At 41.3% G+C, this 17,752-nt stretch overlaps 1 protein-coding gene across 12 annotated transcripts in view; it reads right to left on the reverse strand.

The window, feature by feature from the left end:
- Window positions 1–17,752, reverse strand: part of LOC117365296 (excitatory amino acid transporter 1-like) — a 207,744-nt gene that overhangs the window by 17,818 nt on the left and 172,174 nt on the right. For all 12 annotated transcript variants that reach the window (XR_004540398.1, XR_004540397.1, XM_033955556.1 and 9 more), the window contains 4 exons: window positions 12,259–12,520; window positions 8,737–8,874; window positions 5,733–5,937; window positions 1,654–1,696 (listed from right to left, as the gene is read on the reverse strand). Coding sequence is in view for 10 of the 12 variants with exons in the window: in XM_033955556.1 (XP_033811447.1) it covers window positions 1,654–1,696; window positions 5,733–5,937; window positions 8,737–8,874; window positions 12,259–12,481 (609 nt within the window). In the remaining 2 variants the exon portion in view is untranslated. The remainder of the gene's footprint in view (window positions 1–1,653; window positions 1,697–5,732; window positions 5,938–8,736; window positions 8,875–12,258; window positions 12,521–17,752) is intronic.

Here is a 17,752-nt window from a genome sequence, read left to right on the forward strand (position 1 = left end):
GAGTGCACAGTAGAAGTGATATGAATAGTTGGTGTGACTAGTCTTGCTACATAATACAATAGAGTTGTAAGCTAGGACTGTTTGTATATGGTCATCACAATACAGACCTGAGAAGACATCGTTCTATGGAGATATACAGTAAATAATGGGGCTGATTCTATAAAGGGCACCTAACTTAGGTCCCTTTTTATCAAGCCGTATTAGGGATTTTTATCGCCAGCCACTGCGGTAAAAGCGCCGAGACTCATAGAATTCCTATAAGTATCGGAGATTTTACCGCAGTGGCCGGCGATAAAAAAAGCCTAACGCAGCTTGATAAAAGGGGGCCTTAATTGGCAAAATACCGTTAATAGCCTAATTGGTCAAAAATAATAATAATAATTGTGCGATAGGCACCTATCGTGTTGCACTTAGAGGTGCCTAATGCCTAAGTGGGCGTTTCTTTGGGTGCATCATGACTTAGGCATCACTAAGCGCGATTCTAAAAAACACTTAGGCACCTGAAATGCAGGCCTTTAAAACCCTGGCCTACATATCAGGTACCTATGTTTTCACATAGGTGCCACTAGCCGTGATTCTATAAACAGCACCTAAGTGTGATAAACACTTGGACAGCACCATTTTTTTAAGCACTGGCCGATTTAGGTGCCACATAGGTGCCCTCACACAACATAGGCCACAACAGCTACCGGCAGCTCCAGAGCTGTTGGAAAATTTCTGCACCAATTATTTGGTGCTGGGGGGGGGGAGGGTATGCTGTTTAGTGCATCAGAAGGAGAGCTCATTAGAATACTAATGAGCTCCTTGTAAAGCATTTGCATAGGGTTCTCAGTGGCTGCTACAATGATCAGTAGCAGCCACGGAGAACTCTTTTGAGCATCGGCAGGAGAGTTTCCTTTCACGTTAAGACTGGTTAAAACCAGTCTTACTTGCAAGGAAACCTTTTGTGTATTGGGGCCTAGGTCAGAGAAGGGGTTCAGTAATGAGAGGCCATGAATTTATGATTTTATGGTGATAATGAGTTGACCAATTTGTACAAGAAAAGATAAACCCTTTGAAAGGTGAGCCCACAGTTCCTTGAAGGAAGTATCACTGGCTCTTCAGAAGTGGCTTTTGCAGGGAAAACATTAACTAGTGTTTAAAAATGTGGTATAAATGTTGTAAAAATTGTCTTGGTTCAGACCCATCTAAGCATAAACATGTTCTGGGTATCCCACTGTCTAAACACATCAAGAACTTTAAATACAGGAAGATCCAAATGACAGAGTGAGACTATAGTTGCAGTCTTCTATATTCATAATAAAGAAAAGGTTTTCTCTCTTGATAACAAACCATTTTCAGCTACAATGTCTTTGACAGTATCTCTACTTTCCTTCTCAGCATATTAGCCATTGCCAGTATGCAAAGAAGAAAATGAGTCCTTGAAATCTCCAACTGTCCATATCCAGCAACCACCTAAAAATTGCACAATCTGTGCTTCTGTGATGAACACAGAAAGACTGTTCTGAAAAGATATCTCTTAGGCCTACAAGAGCTTCCTGAGTTGAAGATACTTTTGCCCATTTCTTTGCAGGTTTTGAAGTGAATGCTCTGAAAATGTTGCAAATTAATGAAATTCCTTTGTCCAGGCAATACAGAGGTATGGTTACGTACCTGTTTGAAGCAGGCTTCCACCAGATTAGGAGGGAACATGTTCCTGTAGCAAAGGAAATCAGTAGGGATTTAGTGTGGGTAACAGTGAGGACACAATGCCATGCGATGGTATGGCTTCCCTCTGGCCCAGTAATGAGCCATGGGATGAGAGGACAATAAACTACAGCACCACATTAGAGCATATGGAGACATGAAGTCCACCACTGATAAAAGGCAGAGCACAAATATGGCTTTAACTGGAAAAGGTCTTCTTCCAGACCTCTCTGTGAGAACTCTATCAAGGTAGCATGGGTAAGAACACCTTGTGAAGTTCAGCCTGAGGATTCTGATGCCATGTTTCTTGTTATCATGATATACCAGGAAAAAGTGCATGTATACGGAATGTTTGGATTACATAATGAACTGTCAGCTCTCACACTCAGTGGAACTAGTTCTGCACTACTACTTTTAGTCAGTGATGCTGGAAAACTCTGGTAACTAGATTCTAGATACTAGTAGCTCTGGTCCTAAGCATGGGTAAACTTTGCAGCCAGTGTTAGCAAATTCTGCAGCAAATTTTTATGTTTTCACTATGTATGTACAAGAAATAGCATATTTTTATTGAAAATATTCCATAGTGGATTAAATAATTGAACAAATGCATAAATAATATTAAATTTACCATTTACATGAAAAATATTAAACAAGTAAAAGACCTGTAAGAAATTATTGCTTTTAATAATTAAAAATCACTTTTGTCTGGAATCAATGATTCTCCTATTTATATTTTCATGTGAAAGTTCTCATTAACTTTCTGAGCACACTACATTGTAAATAATAAATTAACACAAACACGGTACAAACTGTATTATAAATAGAATGAATATGTAAAAAGGAAAAAAAAATGAACAACCCGTAAGCAGGAAAAAAAGAGCTTGGGGAAAATGCATATGATTCTGAAAACAGACATCAAAGAAAGGAAAAAAAAAAAATCTACTTTTAATAAATACATAGAACACCAAACATAATGGGGCCAACACTCTAATATATGGGATCCCAAAGAGGTGGTGTGTGGTCAGGACCAGAGAAAAAGAGAAGATAACTGCCACTACTGTGGTCCCCCATATCAACCAGCCACTGGTGCTGGGTGCACCTCTCCAAAGAGTTACCCTTCCAGTCTTTAGACTGGTTAATGTTACCCAAGCCACCCAAGTTTATCATCTGGAGTGCAAAGGGGTGGCAGAGACCACTGAGGGAAGGAAAATATAGGAAAAGACAAAAAGCAAACAATACATAAAACATCAATTAAAAAACATTTTAAAAAACACAAGAGTAATAAAACTGATATGCAGCAAAAGTGGTATGCATACCTTTCTAATCTGGCAGCACCATTAGCAACCTTCTCTTCAATGTCTACCTTGCCTTCCTAGGAGAACGTCTAAGCTCCTAAACATTATCCATTACAGTTACGCTGGCAACATCACTATTGTCCTCCCCATCACCTGCTCGACTGAGATACAAAGAATAAACTCAATCTTGTCCTCCATAGAGGACTGGATGGCCCACTTCAAATTAAAACTGAACACTGAGAAAACAAAGTTCTTCATAGGTACACCCACTGTGCAGCCATTTCCAGAAGCTGGCTTATGTAATTTGGTGTACGTGAAAAACAACGAGCAATGAACAATGAATCTCAGGATACTTCATTAGGGGGGTGGAGGCTGGTGGAGACTGGAATCTTAGTTTAAAGTGTGATAACTCAAACTGCTGTTTACTACAGAAACACAGGATGAGACATGATAGTTAGTCACATAGCAAGTAATGTGAAACCTGTATAAAAGGAGCAAGCGCGGGACTTTCCTCAGAATCCATTGGTGTGCCATAAAGGGATAGTCCCATGATTGACCTGGTCCATCAGCTGCCTGAAAAGGGGATTCTCCAGCTGTGAGGAGTGGTGTTGCTGCAGTCATGGTGAAGTTGTTCTAAATTATTTGTGCAATTTATGTAACAAATAAATTAGTATAATAAGCATTGCCTTGTGTATGCCGTGAAGTGCTGACTACCTAAAGAACTTGGCATTACACCCACTAACTTCACAATGGATTCCCTAACTGTAAGGAGAAGTAACTTCTCAATCTCCCAAACAATTAAAATCCTGGGACTTCACCTAGACAAGCAGACCATGTTGTATGCAAAGGATTCAACACACTATGGAAACTCATATCTATAAGAAATACTTTGAACTAGCAACATTCCAACTTCTGGTACAAGCACTAGTCCTAAGCATCCTAGACTACTGCAACACGTTCTTATAACATTGTATACCTAGCGGGACTACACAGACACTTCCAGAAACTATCATATAAAACACTACAGTTAGATTAATTTTCAACCTAAAAAATCTGACCACATTTTCTCTTTCTACCAAAAACTACACTGGCTAACGACAGAGGGGTGAGTACTTTTCAAATTTGGATGCCTCTTATACAAAGCATTACAAGGTCTACTACCAAATTACCTTACTAATCAATTCATATTCACCGGACCCAGCCATTCAACATGTCAACATTCATTCTTCTCCTTCCCACCAAAGGCTACACTCAGAAAAGGTTCATCAACAACTCCTATCATATCAAGCCACCTCCAGAAACCCAGAATTAAGCCAACTGACAAGAATATCAACCACCTACATGCACTTCAGAAAGCTCCTAAAAACACAACTCTTCACTAAATTCAGCAATCCTCATTAAGGTACATTCGAACGCTGCTTCCATCAATAACAACCGTCCAATGTCACACTCTAATCAGCAGATACTGTTCAGTTCTACCCTTCCCAACCCAACTACCTACCTTATAATTCTCATTGTTATCTGGGAGCTGCACTTTCCAGCACAGTGCCAACAATTTAACTGATAACACAGTGGATCAGACAACTAGTATATATTTTGTGGGACTTCTACATTCCACAGTGAAATGATAATTATTTGGTCTCTCTCATGGTTGCAAAACTGGCGAAGACTGGGGACTACACCTTTACATCTTGTTATGAAAGTCTAATTGTCATACTTTCTTAGTAAAGCATCTTAGTAAAACTGCTACCATTAGTGCATTGTCAATTTGTCATATTTTACTGAAGCAAATAATTTTCCACACTAGACTCAAATCTGACAAGACCTACACTAGACAACATCTAAATATTGTATAATAAGGAGGCAAGGGAGGCAAAGATTTTTCATTTGAATAAACAGGAGAAAAATAATTTTGGGAGCAAGAAAAGAGGGGAGCTATCAGTTTAATACCCACAAAGAAGAATGATCTCCCTCTTGTACAGGGAAAATTTGTGGCAACTCTCATAAAATAATCATACTAAGTGCAATGTCCATTTTCCAGACCCAAGTACTTTTTCATGTCTTCCAAACTGTCTAGAACGTGCCAAAATCATCAGTGTTTACAGTTTCACTTTATTGCATGTTTGTAGACTCTCCAACTTTTTGGAATTTGAATTCTGCCTTTATTGCCATGTGCAATATTTTCAAACAAGATGTCCATCTTGTGCAACTCCATGGAAAAATACTACAAAACCTTTTAGCATGTCTCTGAAAAGGTACTCGAGGGGACCACTCTTGTTACACAAAGACCATCTTCCCTCCTCCTCTTACGCCCAAATCTGACTTCAGATTTGGGATATGTTAAATCATTGAAACGGAATCAAACAGGGTTTATGCTGGTATTCCACTTCTGTATCAGGTACTTCTAACACTACACCTGGCATATTAAAAGGCATATAGAAGAGCAAACAAACCTATAATGGCAAGCAGGCAAGTTTGTTAGGTTAATAAAACATTTATTGAAAGAGGACATCCTAAGGGATGATGCAATGTGATACGATTATTTCAGTTGTTACAGACTACCAGAAGGTAGTTAGGCCCAATGGATTCAAGTTTACCTCGCATTTAAACGCTGAGAGCAGACAGTAGAAGGAATTCTTTTATAAATCAGGTTTCTGCATCACGTACATAATATCATGAGGATGGATCTGAGGAACAAGTTGTGTAGATCCCTTCCTATGGTTCAGACATGGAGGGCAGAACTTCACTAACCTGATGAGATCAAGGAAAGCGTCCGCAGCCTGTATCTGCTCAATCTTCCCCTCACGATGTAAGCTGGCTTTTGACCCTTTCCCAGGATGGACAATGATAACCATAATGATGCCAATGATGACAGCAATCAACGTTGTTACCATGTAGTACACCACCGCTCGTAGGCCCATCTTGCCAGAGGCTCGACTATCCAGAGAAGCCATTCCTGCCAATGCATCACAAATCCACTTAAGGTAAGGGGAAGGGATTTGATATACTAACTATTCTATATAGAGTACCTTTTCTGTCTCACATGGGCTCACAGACTAAGCTGGTTTGTTTTTTGTTTTTTTGATTGGTTGATTTTTATTTGTTTAGCCCTGACCTGAGTTGCTTGGATGAATACATCAGTCCTGTTTATGAGATCTCCAGCATGGATCAAGGTGGTAAAGGAGTCACTGAAAGAATGCACTACCTAACTATCTTCTCCAACAGGACTGCACTCTCTGATTCAAATAAGAACTTAAAACGTTTATTTTTAAAGACGTCTTTGAAACATAACTTCTTCCATTTTTCACAGCACTCCCGAAACAGTCCTTTCTTTACTTTCCCTTTATGTCTCTTTCTTTTTTTATTTTTTAACAATTACATTGTATTTTTTTATCTCCCTTTTCCTTGTGTGTCATTTTCCTCTTTTTTCCATCTCTCTTTCTCTCTCTCTCTGTTTTATTGTATATACTTTTAATTGTATATTTAATTAAATGTTTTTAACTTGCTTGTAAACCGCTTAGACACACGTGATATATATCAAATTTAAATAAACTTGAAACTTGTAGTAGAGGTAGAGAACATTTAGGGATGAAGAAAGGAGGGGAAAAATATGAAATGTAACAGGAAGAGGATGCTGCCCGGAAGAACTGGAGAAGGCCCTTGCAGAGACCAAGGAAAGGGAGCATAAAGGAGTGAAGGGAGAGAAGAAGTTAGGAAGTTAAAAGAAAGTGAAAAGACCAAAGTCATTTTAAAAAAAATTGTATCTGGTGCTAGGAAGCTAGATCGCATTACAGAAATATTAGAGGGGCATTTTTGATAGTGTGTCTGACTTTGGACATTTCCCGCAAGACATCCAAAAGTTGAGGCGAGAAAACATTCATTTTCGAAACTAGACATCCAAATTTATTATTTTTTTTTTCCCCCGATAATGGCTTGTCTAGACATTCTGGTCCTTAGGACATCTAACTTTTTTGGCCATTTTTGAAAATCAAATATCCAAATCAATTTGAAAGTTAAATGTTGATAAATAAATAATAATAATAAAAAAATTAGGGCGCCTTTTATAAAGCCGCAGTAGCAGCTGCTGCTGTGGTAATTGCTCGACACCCATAGGGATTTAATGGGCATCGGAGCATTTGCAGCATGACAGCTTGTTTTTTTTTTTAATTGGTTTAAAATTGTTTTTTAATGACATTGTTCAATTAACAGCACCGATCAGAGTGGATAAAAATCAATGATTTTTTTTAACTTAAATCAGATATTTTTGATTTACATCAGATTTTTTAAAATTTAAATTGGATTTTCTTAAATAAAATGCTTTTTTGAGGAAAAATCTATCTAAAGATGGTTTTCTATTTAAGATACATTATGGTCCAAAAGTTATTCATCTTGAAATAAGGATTAGTTTTTAATTATGTAGTATGAGGCTGTAAATGCATGCATTGTTTAAGGGCTTCTTTTACAAAGTCACACTAGCGGCTGCCACGCAGCAAACACTCCGACATCCAGTCTTTCATTATTGTAAGCCTCATGGTGCAGCATCATTGTTCATTATTTGAAGTTTGGGGTATTTTTATGCAATAAATAATTTATTCTCTACACTTTGGCAATCCTCTTTTTTGTTTTGTTGGAAGACCAAGGGTCCGCCACTACTTTTTTGTTGTGTGCTCTGATATGCAGTGGCAGATAACGCAGGTGCTCCCACGTTATCTGCCGCAGCATGTAACACTAACTCTCTGTCCTTGCGATAAATGCAGGGCAAACCCCTGTATTTAACACGCAGGCTTTGTATTGGCAACACATTAATTATTGCCATACTTTAATAAAGCACTGCCTCCACTGCATGTGAATCCCTCTCCTGAAAATTCATTGTGGATATCCTGAAAACCTGACTGGCTGGGGTTCTTCCAGGATCAGGTTTGGAAACCGTTGGTTAAGCATTTCCTGTGTATGATGACACATGTATGTGCACAAAGTAATAAAATGCTCTATTTCAACGCTATATTATTTCTGATGAGTCATCTGATCCCATCCACCAACCCTTCTCCTTCAAATGAAATAACAATCCAGTCACACCCATCCAACCAATTAGAATCTAGGGCTCCTTTTACAAAGGTGCACTACCGATTTTAGCGCACACAGGCTGAAAATCTACCGCCTGCTTAAAAGGAGGCGGTAGCGGCTAGCGCACGCGGCAATTTAGCGCACGCTATTCCACGCGTTAAGACCCTAACGCACCTTCGAAAAAGGAGCCCCTAATGTTCGCTGAACTAGATCCGCTCTATGTATGCTAACTGAAGACAAAAACCTTATATTAACTTAAAATGACCAAATTGTATGCTAAACTTGACTCCGTGTATGACAACCCAAGACAATCTAACATTACTGTACTCATGTAAACTCTTAGGGCTCCTTTTACAAAGGTGCGCTGGGGCCCTAACGCAAGCAATAGCACGCGTTAAATTCCTGAGCACGCTAGCCACTACCGCCTCCTTTTTAGGAGGCAGTAGATTTTCAGCTACCGCACACTATAAGCGTGCAGTAATTTTGTGCGTGCGCTAAAAACCTTCGTACAAGGAGCCCTTAATTTGTTTGTCTAAGTATTATGTAGGTCAACCTTGTAACCCATTCTGAGCTCATTGGGGGGATGGGATATAAAACGAACCAAATAAACAAATAAAATTTAGATGAAAGAAGCGGTAGACAAGTGTCACATAACACAATAACAGTCAATGCCAAGAGAATAACTTCTCACCGCTGACGAGGCTGGAGATGATCAAAGGCAGCACTAACATCTGTAACATCCGCATGAGCAGCTCTCCCGGGAAAGAATAGTACTTGATTTGTTGATAGGTCATCTTATAGGGTCGCAGAGTGAAGGCCAGAATGATTCCTGAAAAAAAGGGAGAAATTGCTTGGTAATGTCAGCAAGATGTTGTGTCAGCGCTGCACCCTCACCAACATACGCTATCCTAAGGATGCTGCTGCTAACAGATGGGCTCAGGTATAGGTGGCTAATTCTGGAAGTGGCATTAGCACCGGCAAGCGCCTCCAAAGTAGAGAGTTGCGCAGGGACAGAAATCCCACCCACCCCCGCCCGTCCCCATCAGGATCCTCTCCGTCCCCACCAGGATCCTCTCCGTCCCCACCCATCCCCGCAAGGAATTACCTCCATCCCCTCCCGTCCCCATAAAAAGCAGCAATTACTACTGACAGAATCATCAATTCCACAGTTTCTTTTGCTGTTTTCCTTGTGGAACCTCTTTGGTGGAACCCTTTTTTTGTTTTCTGTTCAGGTAATTAACTTATAAACCCCCTCTTTTACTAAGGCTGATGTGTCCATTATATTATATGGACGAACCCTGCTTCCAAAGCCTTCCATCCTCGTGGGAGTCCCGTTGGCTAGAGGGGGGTCCCCATGGGAGTCCCGTGGGCCAGAGGGGGGTCCCCGTGGGAGTCCCGTGGGTTATGGGGGGATTCCCGTGGGACCTGCGGGATTCCAGTGATCCCCGTTCCACGCAGACCTCTACTCCAAAGGTGTGATTCACATCAAAGGTAGACACAGGAAATGTAGGCCTTGAAAACCCTGGCCTACATTTCCGGCATCTACCTTTGCCGGAGGCACAATTCTCTAAACGGTACCATTGCGTGATTGACAAGCAATTGCAGCCAGAGAATCCAGGCCTTAGGCACTACCTTGCAGAATAGTGTCAATGCACAGCGGTGACTGCCAATTAATGGTGCCTTTGACACAAGTAAGTATTGCGTACCTCTAGGCGCCAGTTAATGGAATTGACTTCTTTGGCTTTTATTATGGCAGTTTTCTATATCTTCCACTCCAGCTTGCCTCTCACCCTTCTCAGCATTATCTGCATCTGTTTATTGACCCTGCTTTTCTCCTATTTGCTTTCCCCCTGTCACCCATCAGCAGTGCCTGCTGATTGCTCCTGTTTTCTCCTGGCCCACTCCACTCTCCATCATCTATACTTTAGAGCATTGGTAGGCAATTCCGGTCCTCGAGAGCCGGAGCCAGGTCAAGTTTTCAGGATATCCACAATGAATACGTATGAGATGGATTTTCATGCACTGCCTCCTTGAGATGCAAATCTATCTCATGCATATTGTCACAACCCTAACCCTAAAGCCCGGCTTGTGCTAGGGAAGGCTGCGCCTAACCCTAAACTTACCTTGATAAGGGCTAACCAGAGTGACAGGCTGAATACAGACAAGCAGATAAGACTTGAGTTCCCATTGAACCACAAGGTTACAGGGCCCTGGGGAGGAGAAGATGATAGTGGGAATAGCCTGGTGCAGCAGGAGGTGCCTTTAAAGAAAGAACAGCCTAAGAGGCAGGCACACAGCACAGCTAAGACACAACTGCTGGACCCAATTAGGGCTAATCAGAAAGCCCAGCAGAAGCAGCAGATTGTCCCTCCCCCTTTCAGGTTAGGGCGTACCCAGCTCAGGAATTTAGAGGCTGAACTAAGGAGAAACAAGTCAGTCTGTCCTGGGGCAGCCCAGGAAGGAGGCTCAAGGGACTGGGCTCCTGAACCCTCTCAGATTCAGGATGTTGAAATGGCAGATGTTACCTCTGTCCCTGAGACCAACCAGCCAGCCAGCCAGGATATCCTAGAACTCATGGACACTTCCCTGGAACCAGAAGAAAGTTTCATGGACCAAAGCTAAGTCTGATTTCTTTGTGGTTTTTGGTTGCTGCTGAGTCTGGTTTTTTTGTTAAGGCTGTCTGGAAGCACAAGGCAAGGGCAGGCAGTGTGAGCAGTGCTAGGTTCACAGCTGCAGGTGTGTCTTAGTGCTGGTGACAGTGAAGAAAGTGTTTTTCTTGTTTGAACATTTGGACTTTTATTTTTCTTCTCTGTTTGGATGGGACTTTGTGGCTGCCCGGGAAAAAGGGGTAGTAGAGGGGAAGAATCCACATAAGATCCTCAGGGTGGGATTGTGGGGCCAATTTCTGGCAGTCTTTGAATTAGTGGATTCAGCTACTCCCCTCCCCCACCAGCTACTTGTTAAGTTGACTGGGGAAGGCTGGCTAAAACCCAGGCCTAGGCAGCACTTGCTAACTGTGTTTAACAAACCCATTGTAAAGAACCAGTGTAAAGACTGGGTAATTTTGGTAGCCTTAGGTTGCCCTTTATGGACTGTGAAACTATCAGGGCAAGGCTACAATAGAGACATTATTTTTGAACTTACCTGCAAGAAAGGTGTGGGCTGTAATTTTTGTAAGCCCAGTTTTTATGTTTGAATGCAAAGACTGCACTATAGCTGTTCGCTATCACAGGAATAAAGTTGGACTCAAATACTTTTGAAAACCTTTATTGGTCCTGACATTTGTTTTGTTTTATATTGATAAGAACCAGCAGGATCTTCAATTTCCGTTGAAGGCACATCTAAATCGGTCTTTATTGAGCCCTGGTCGGTGGTCATCTGGAAAACCCGGCACCGGCAGGCTCACAATATTTACTGTGGATATCCTGAAAACCTGACCTAGCTCCGGCTCTCGAGGACTAGAATTGCCTACCCCTGCCCTAGAGGAAAGGTGGGAGAGGGGAGATATGAGTCGTATCTCTTTCAATCGAAAGGAAACTCTGGAATGAGAGGACACAGGATGACGTTAAGAGGTGATAGGCTCCGGAGTAATCAAAGGAAATGCTTTTTTACAGAAAGGGTGGTAGATGCTTGGAACAGTCTCCCGGAAGAAGTAGTGGAGACAAGAGACTGTGTCTGAATTCAAGAAAGCCAGGGATAGGCACATGGAATCTCTGAGAGAGAAAGAGATAATGGGTACTGCGGATGGGCAGACTGGATGGGCCATTTGGCCTTTATCTGCCATCATGTTTCTATGTAAGTTCTGCCTCTGTAGATTGCACTACTTCTTCTGCCTGCTCTCAATTGGCTGACAACGAACCCCAGGTTGTAACAGTATTCATACAGTTGATGCTAAGTACTCCAGCAGTATGAACTGAGAGAGAGATGCAATGTCTGGCTGCTGGCACACATACCATATACAAGAGTCTTGCTTGGCACTGCTTTTTATTCTACAAAAACTATTCAGGAGAAAGCAGCACTGAAAAAATGTTTCCCAATGCTCCCCCCCCCCTGTCTATGTACCCAAATGGCCAACCCTATCATTGAACAACAGTGTTTTTCATACATGGCTTTGTTTTTCTGCCCTGCTTCTCAGCCCCTACTGACTTATGCAAATGAGGCCCCACAATGAGTGCATATGGCCTCGCATCCCACTTAGGCCGCTAATATGTACCCAGTATGACAGCTGCGACAGTGAAGATGACAAAGGCATTTCTGCTAAGGAAGCTCCTGATGATCTCCAAGGTGATGCCCTGTGCTTGCTGCCTGACCCGTGACGCCCTCTTCTGCACAGCCCTTTGGAACCGTGTCGTTCTGCTCTCTGGCTTCAGAGGTTTAGCTAAGTCTTCATTCAGGAACAAGCTGTTCACATTGTCCTGCCTCTCACTCATAATCATATCCAGAACCTGATCCTGAAGAAGCAAGTCTTGGGGAAGCTGAAAGGAGAAAAAAAAAATCTGAATTAAAAGACATCTACAGACTATTTTAATTAGGGCTGCATTTCGATTACAATTTTAATCGCGCTTAATCATGTGATAGTGTTATTATTTGTTTATTTACTATTTTCTTTCATTGCAGCTCCTTGTGACTCTGAACAAGTGACTTAACCCTCCATTGTCCAGGGTCACAAGGCGCTGCAGTGGGAGCAAATGGCCACGTTTACAAAGCTACAGCAGCAATTCCTTTGCAGCAAATGTGATGCAGCTCATTCAGTTCCTATGGGCTGCATCGCATTGGCCTGCTAGGACTCTACCATGGCTTTGTCAATGGGGCCAAAAAATAGATTAATAACATACCTCTAACAAAGAATAAAAAGGCATGAAACGTTAAGGAATACAAACTGAAAAAATTGCAAATTAAAGAATCTAAAGCAGTATGTAGAACAGCTAGACATGGCCTTACAGTTTCACAGCTTACTTCAGAAATGCATCCCTAATTTTAATACCTTTATGAATTGCCCCCACTTGTTACAAGCCCAAGGTGAGGCACATAACTAAAACATAGAACAATACAAAGACAAAATAAAACAAACAGCACTCATTAACCCCTGGATTCTATATATGGCACCTAGATTTGAATGCCAAAATTTGGGCATGATCTCAGGATGCTTGCACAAATTAACTGGCTAACGAGCGGTTAACACCAATCATTATGTGCTAATTACTGACATTGACATGCATTAATATTTGCACATGCATCCAGCTCTGCGTTACTCTATAAGGCAGTGTCTCGCAAACATTTTGTAGCTGCGGCACACTAAACTTGGGGTCGCGTCTAGAGGGCCTCCAAGCATGCATGGATGTCAACTGATGATGTCACATGCATGTACATAATGTCATCAGGTCAAAGTCCATGCATGCTCGGAGGCCCTCCAGATGCAGCCCTGAGCTCGGGGGCTTTCCAAAACCTGGACAAACTTCTGGGTTCTGGAAATCTCTCCATTCAAATTCTGGTATGCCGGTGAGGAGGGGGGAGGGGAGGACAGAGATGAGAAGAGGCACCGGCGCCAGTGCCAGAAGTGACAGACATGTAAACGACCTATTTCTTGTGGCACACCTGGAATCACAGTTTGCGATACACTGCTATAAGGCATAGCACCTAACTCTAATAGTGCGTGACTTCAAAGGGCACATGGCCATGGGAAGTGCATGGGCATGTCAGGGGTGTTCCAAAAAGCGAAGTGCATTGTCACAGAATACTGCCTCGGAGCTCCTAACTTGGGCATCAGCATTTATTCCAGATTTCAGCAGATGTAAGTCTGGTGCCTACAGATTGGCATGGGAATCAGCAATCAGCATAATTCTATAAAGGGCATGCACCCTCGTCACAGAACTGCATTTAGAGGGAAATTCATCAACGGGTGCTAAACAATTTAGTGCTTGTTAACTGCATTAGTGCACGTTAAACGCTAAGATACCCATAGGAATATAATGGGCATCTTAGTGTTTAGCACACATTAAATCACTTAGGCCCCTATTCTATAAACAGTGTCTTAACTTAGGAGCAGCAGGCACCCTACTAGGGCTTAAGTTAAGAGAGAAATGCCATTTAAGAGTTCTTTTAAAAGCGACTTCCAGGCACCTAAAACAACGGCACCAGAATCATGCTTCTGGAGACACCCAATGGTGCCTAATGACACTGTAGGCATGGAAGTGGCATTAGGAGTGATTCATGTCAAAGGTAGGTGCCAGAAATGTAGGCCTTGAAAACCCTGGCCTAAATTTGCAGCTGAGCAAGAATGGATTGAGAAAAAAAAAGACATACAATCCCAGCATTTGGCAGTGGTTCCAGTAATTGCATAGTGAAGACAAGAATCATGGCTGAATTCTTCCCCCCCCCCCCCCCAGCACACATGAACTGATCTTGTTTTCTTCACTGACAGACATGAAAAGCTGCATCATGAACTTTTTACTTTCTTGGACACTCTCCCTCCCAAGTTTTGCTTATGTGTATTATGAAATTTTGCCAAATTTTAAATTCTCTTTATTTTTGTCTCCTGACATTATTTATGGGAAGCAATTATTGTTATTTTCCTGTATATTCTTTTTAAGTTACCCCATTGTATTTTCTATATTGTAATGCCTAGAATAGGTTATAGACTTGTCACGTTTGGTAGTGCTTTTGTTTTTATTATTTGCTGACAAATCTTTCATCTCTTTTAATGTCTTACTTTTCCTTTGAGAGATTGCCTCTTCTACAACCAGAAAAGAAAAATATTAACTTCCTATGGTCTAGTTCTCATACCAGGTTATAGGTGGATACAGAATGTGTTAATCATCTGTTGCATTGAAGGTTACCTTTATTTTTCTTCTTTTGGGGATAGGTTTTCAAGGTGCAATTCACAGCAGTTCAAACCCTAAGACTGCCCTCCCCTGCTGTTCTCCGGTATTAGTGTACCTCCTCAAGGCTTCTCAATGGGCAGATTCCTTTCCCCCATATGATTGTACAACCTCCCCTGACCTGATTTCTCCTTTAATATGTAAGATCAGTTTGGGAAGCAGGCAGAACCAACCCCCGTAGCACCCTCTTGTATTTATTTATTTCGATTTCTATCCCGTTCTCCCAGAAGCTCAGAACAGGTTACAAGTAGACATTCACAATCGTTTGAAAACAGTCTAGTCATGACAACAAATAGGTTACAGTAGACAATAACAGAGCTTATTTTAGAGACCAGACTCGTTATAGCAAAGAGTACTAGGAGAAGTATATTGAGGAGGCAGTCCTCTATTCTTCATTTTAATGGGTTTTAGGATGCAACCTTTCCACATCTTCATTTTATGGGTATAACTGCATTAGCTGACCGTTCTTTCCTGTGAGGGTATGGTTTATTACATTAATCTTTGCCCTCAAATTGGACAGGTACTTGTACTATAGTTATTATCTCACTCATCTTTTCAGTAATTACCTTTAAGCCTACCATTTCATGTTCGATACTTTTCATAGCAGTATGAGAAGCCTCCAAGACATTTCATTAGCTACTGAATTCGATATTCATTTATTAATGAGTCTCAATGCTACACTTTGATTAGAAATGGAACACAAATTGTATTGAATGCTGTAAATATGATTTATGCTTTAGCCAAGCTTTCTGTACTGGACTATGAGGGTGTTATCCAGTGGCGTACCTAGGGTATGTGGCACCCGGGGCCCATCATTTTTTGACCCCCCCAAAGTAAAAAAATATTTTTTGTAATGACCATGAAACGGAATAAATGGTCAGAATAGAAACAGGCAGTGAAAATTTTCTTATATTCCAAACATAACATAACATAAATTATGTCTGAATTGTCATGACATCAGAAGTGCATATGGAGTAGTTGCAGGTGATGCTTGGGACAGTTCTGATTGTGTTAGTTCGGTTTTATGTGTTTTTTGAATAGAAGGGTTTTTATTTCTTTTTGAAGGTTTTGCAGTCTGTGGTCGATGTCAATTGGTTGTAGAGTTGGGGGTCGAGTGTTGCAGCTCGAATGGCTAGGAGGTTGTCGAACAGTTTTTTTTCTTTTGACGTTTTTGGTTGGAGGGTGTGTGAATGGTGCGTGAGTTCTCCTATGTCTGTTTGAAGTGGATTGAATTATTTAGCTGAAGAAATTAGTTACCCCCTCATCCCACACACATTAATTCTCTTCCATTTTTGTTCCCATTATAAAAAATACTGATAAGTTCCCAGAAATAAATACATTAAAATAAGAAGTGAAAACAAAGGCCCCTACAGATGAGAACATAACATAAGAATAGCCTAACTGGGTCAGACCAATGGTCCATCATGCCCAGTAGCCCATTCTCATGGTAGCCAATCCAGGATACTAATACCTGGTCAAAACCCAAAGAGTAGCAACATTCCATGCTACCGATCCAGGGCAAGCAGACACTTCCCCCATGTCTTAATAACAGATTATGGACTTTTCCTCCAGGAATTTGTCCAAATCTTTCTTAAAACCAGCTACACTATCTGCTTTTACCATAACTTCTGGCCACTTCATTTTTAAGTTTAGATCTTTCCTTTCAAACAGAGACCTTGCTAGATGTCAAATACAGCACAAGGTAACTTCACATGGACTTAGCTGTGCAGGAAATGTGAATCTCCTCATACACCCACCATATAGTGCAAAAATGTGCAAAGGTCTGTTTTTTTCTTTCAATCACTACATAGCCTAATGCCACACAAGCAGCGCTGTTACAAACATATTCTGTAGATCAATGCTAAGGATAACAAAGTTTCCTTCCTTGGACCAGAAGGAGATACTGATAAACCACTGGAAGAGATCCCAACACAACACCCAAAGACCCACTCAGTGTGTGAACCAATTGAGTGGAGTGGACTAACTGGGGGGTGGAAATGGGCCCGGAGTTTGCTCAGCAGAATTTCCCAAACCACCTCTTCCTCTCAACACATTGACACGCTGCCACCACCACCACTAGAAACACCTCACTGGGTAGGCCAGCTATGCTATAAACTTTATAAAACACATTATTATATTTTCTCATAAAGCACATATTTTAACTGAACTCTCTGACATCCTCAGCCTTTCCATTCACAAAAATAGAAGGAAGAAAAGTTCCCATTTCCTGCTGTTTCATGTCCCCGGCCTATACAATATTTTTTTTCTGCAGACCCTTCAAAAGTCTGACCAAATCCTCATTTCACTTGCATTATAAAGTACTGAGGATGCCATCTCTCCCCAATCCCAGGTCCTAAAGTCTAAGACAGTAGCGCAAACTAATGCTGCCAGATTCAGGAAAAAAAATTTCGATTCGATTCAGCCTATTGAATTGGTTTTTCAATTCGATTTTCCTGCCCAGTTGGGTGATTTTTTTCAAAACTCCTGGTGGGTTTTATAGCTTTTTCACCCCCTTTGGCTTCTCCTAATCACACTGGCGCTGTGGTGTAAATAAAATAAAGAAACAAAAAGGACTTTTCCTCTCTCTGTTAAATTCTAGCTCACGTTTGAAGTCCAACACCAGCTCTGTCAGGATACACATTTCAAATCTGACATATTATAATCACAAAACAGAAAATAAAATTAATTTTTCTACCTTTTGTTGTCTGGTTATATTTCAAATCTTGTTGGTCCAAGGCTCTGGTTTTCTTCTGATAACTTGCTTGCCAGGGTCTCCTTCTTTCTTCTTGCTAACCATCCATCTGCCAACTCTGTCCTCCCTTTCCATTT

The sequence above is a fragment of the Geotrypetes seraphini genome, chromosome 8, assembly GCF_902459505.1.
Source record: "Geotrypetes seraphini chromosome 8, aGeoSer1.1, whole genome shotgun sequence".
Classification (NCBI taxonomy): domain Eukaryota; kingdom Metazoa; phylum Chordata; class Amphibia; order Gymnophiona; family Dermophiidae; genus Geotrypetes; species Geotrypetes seraphini.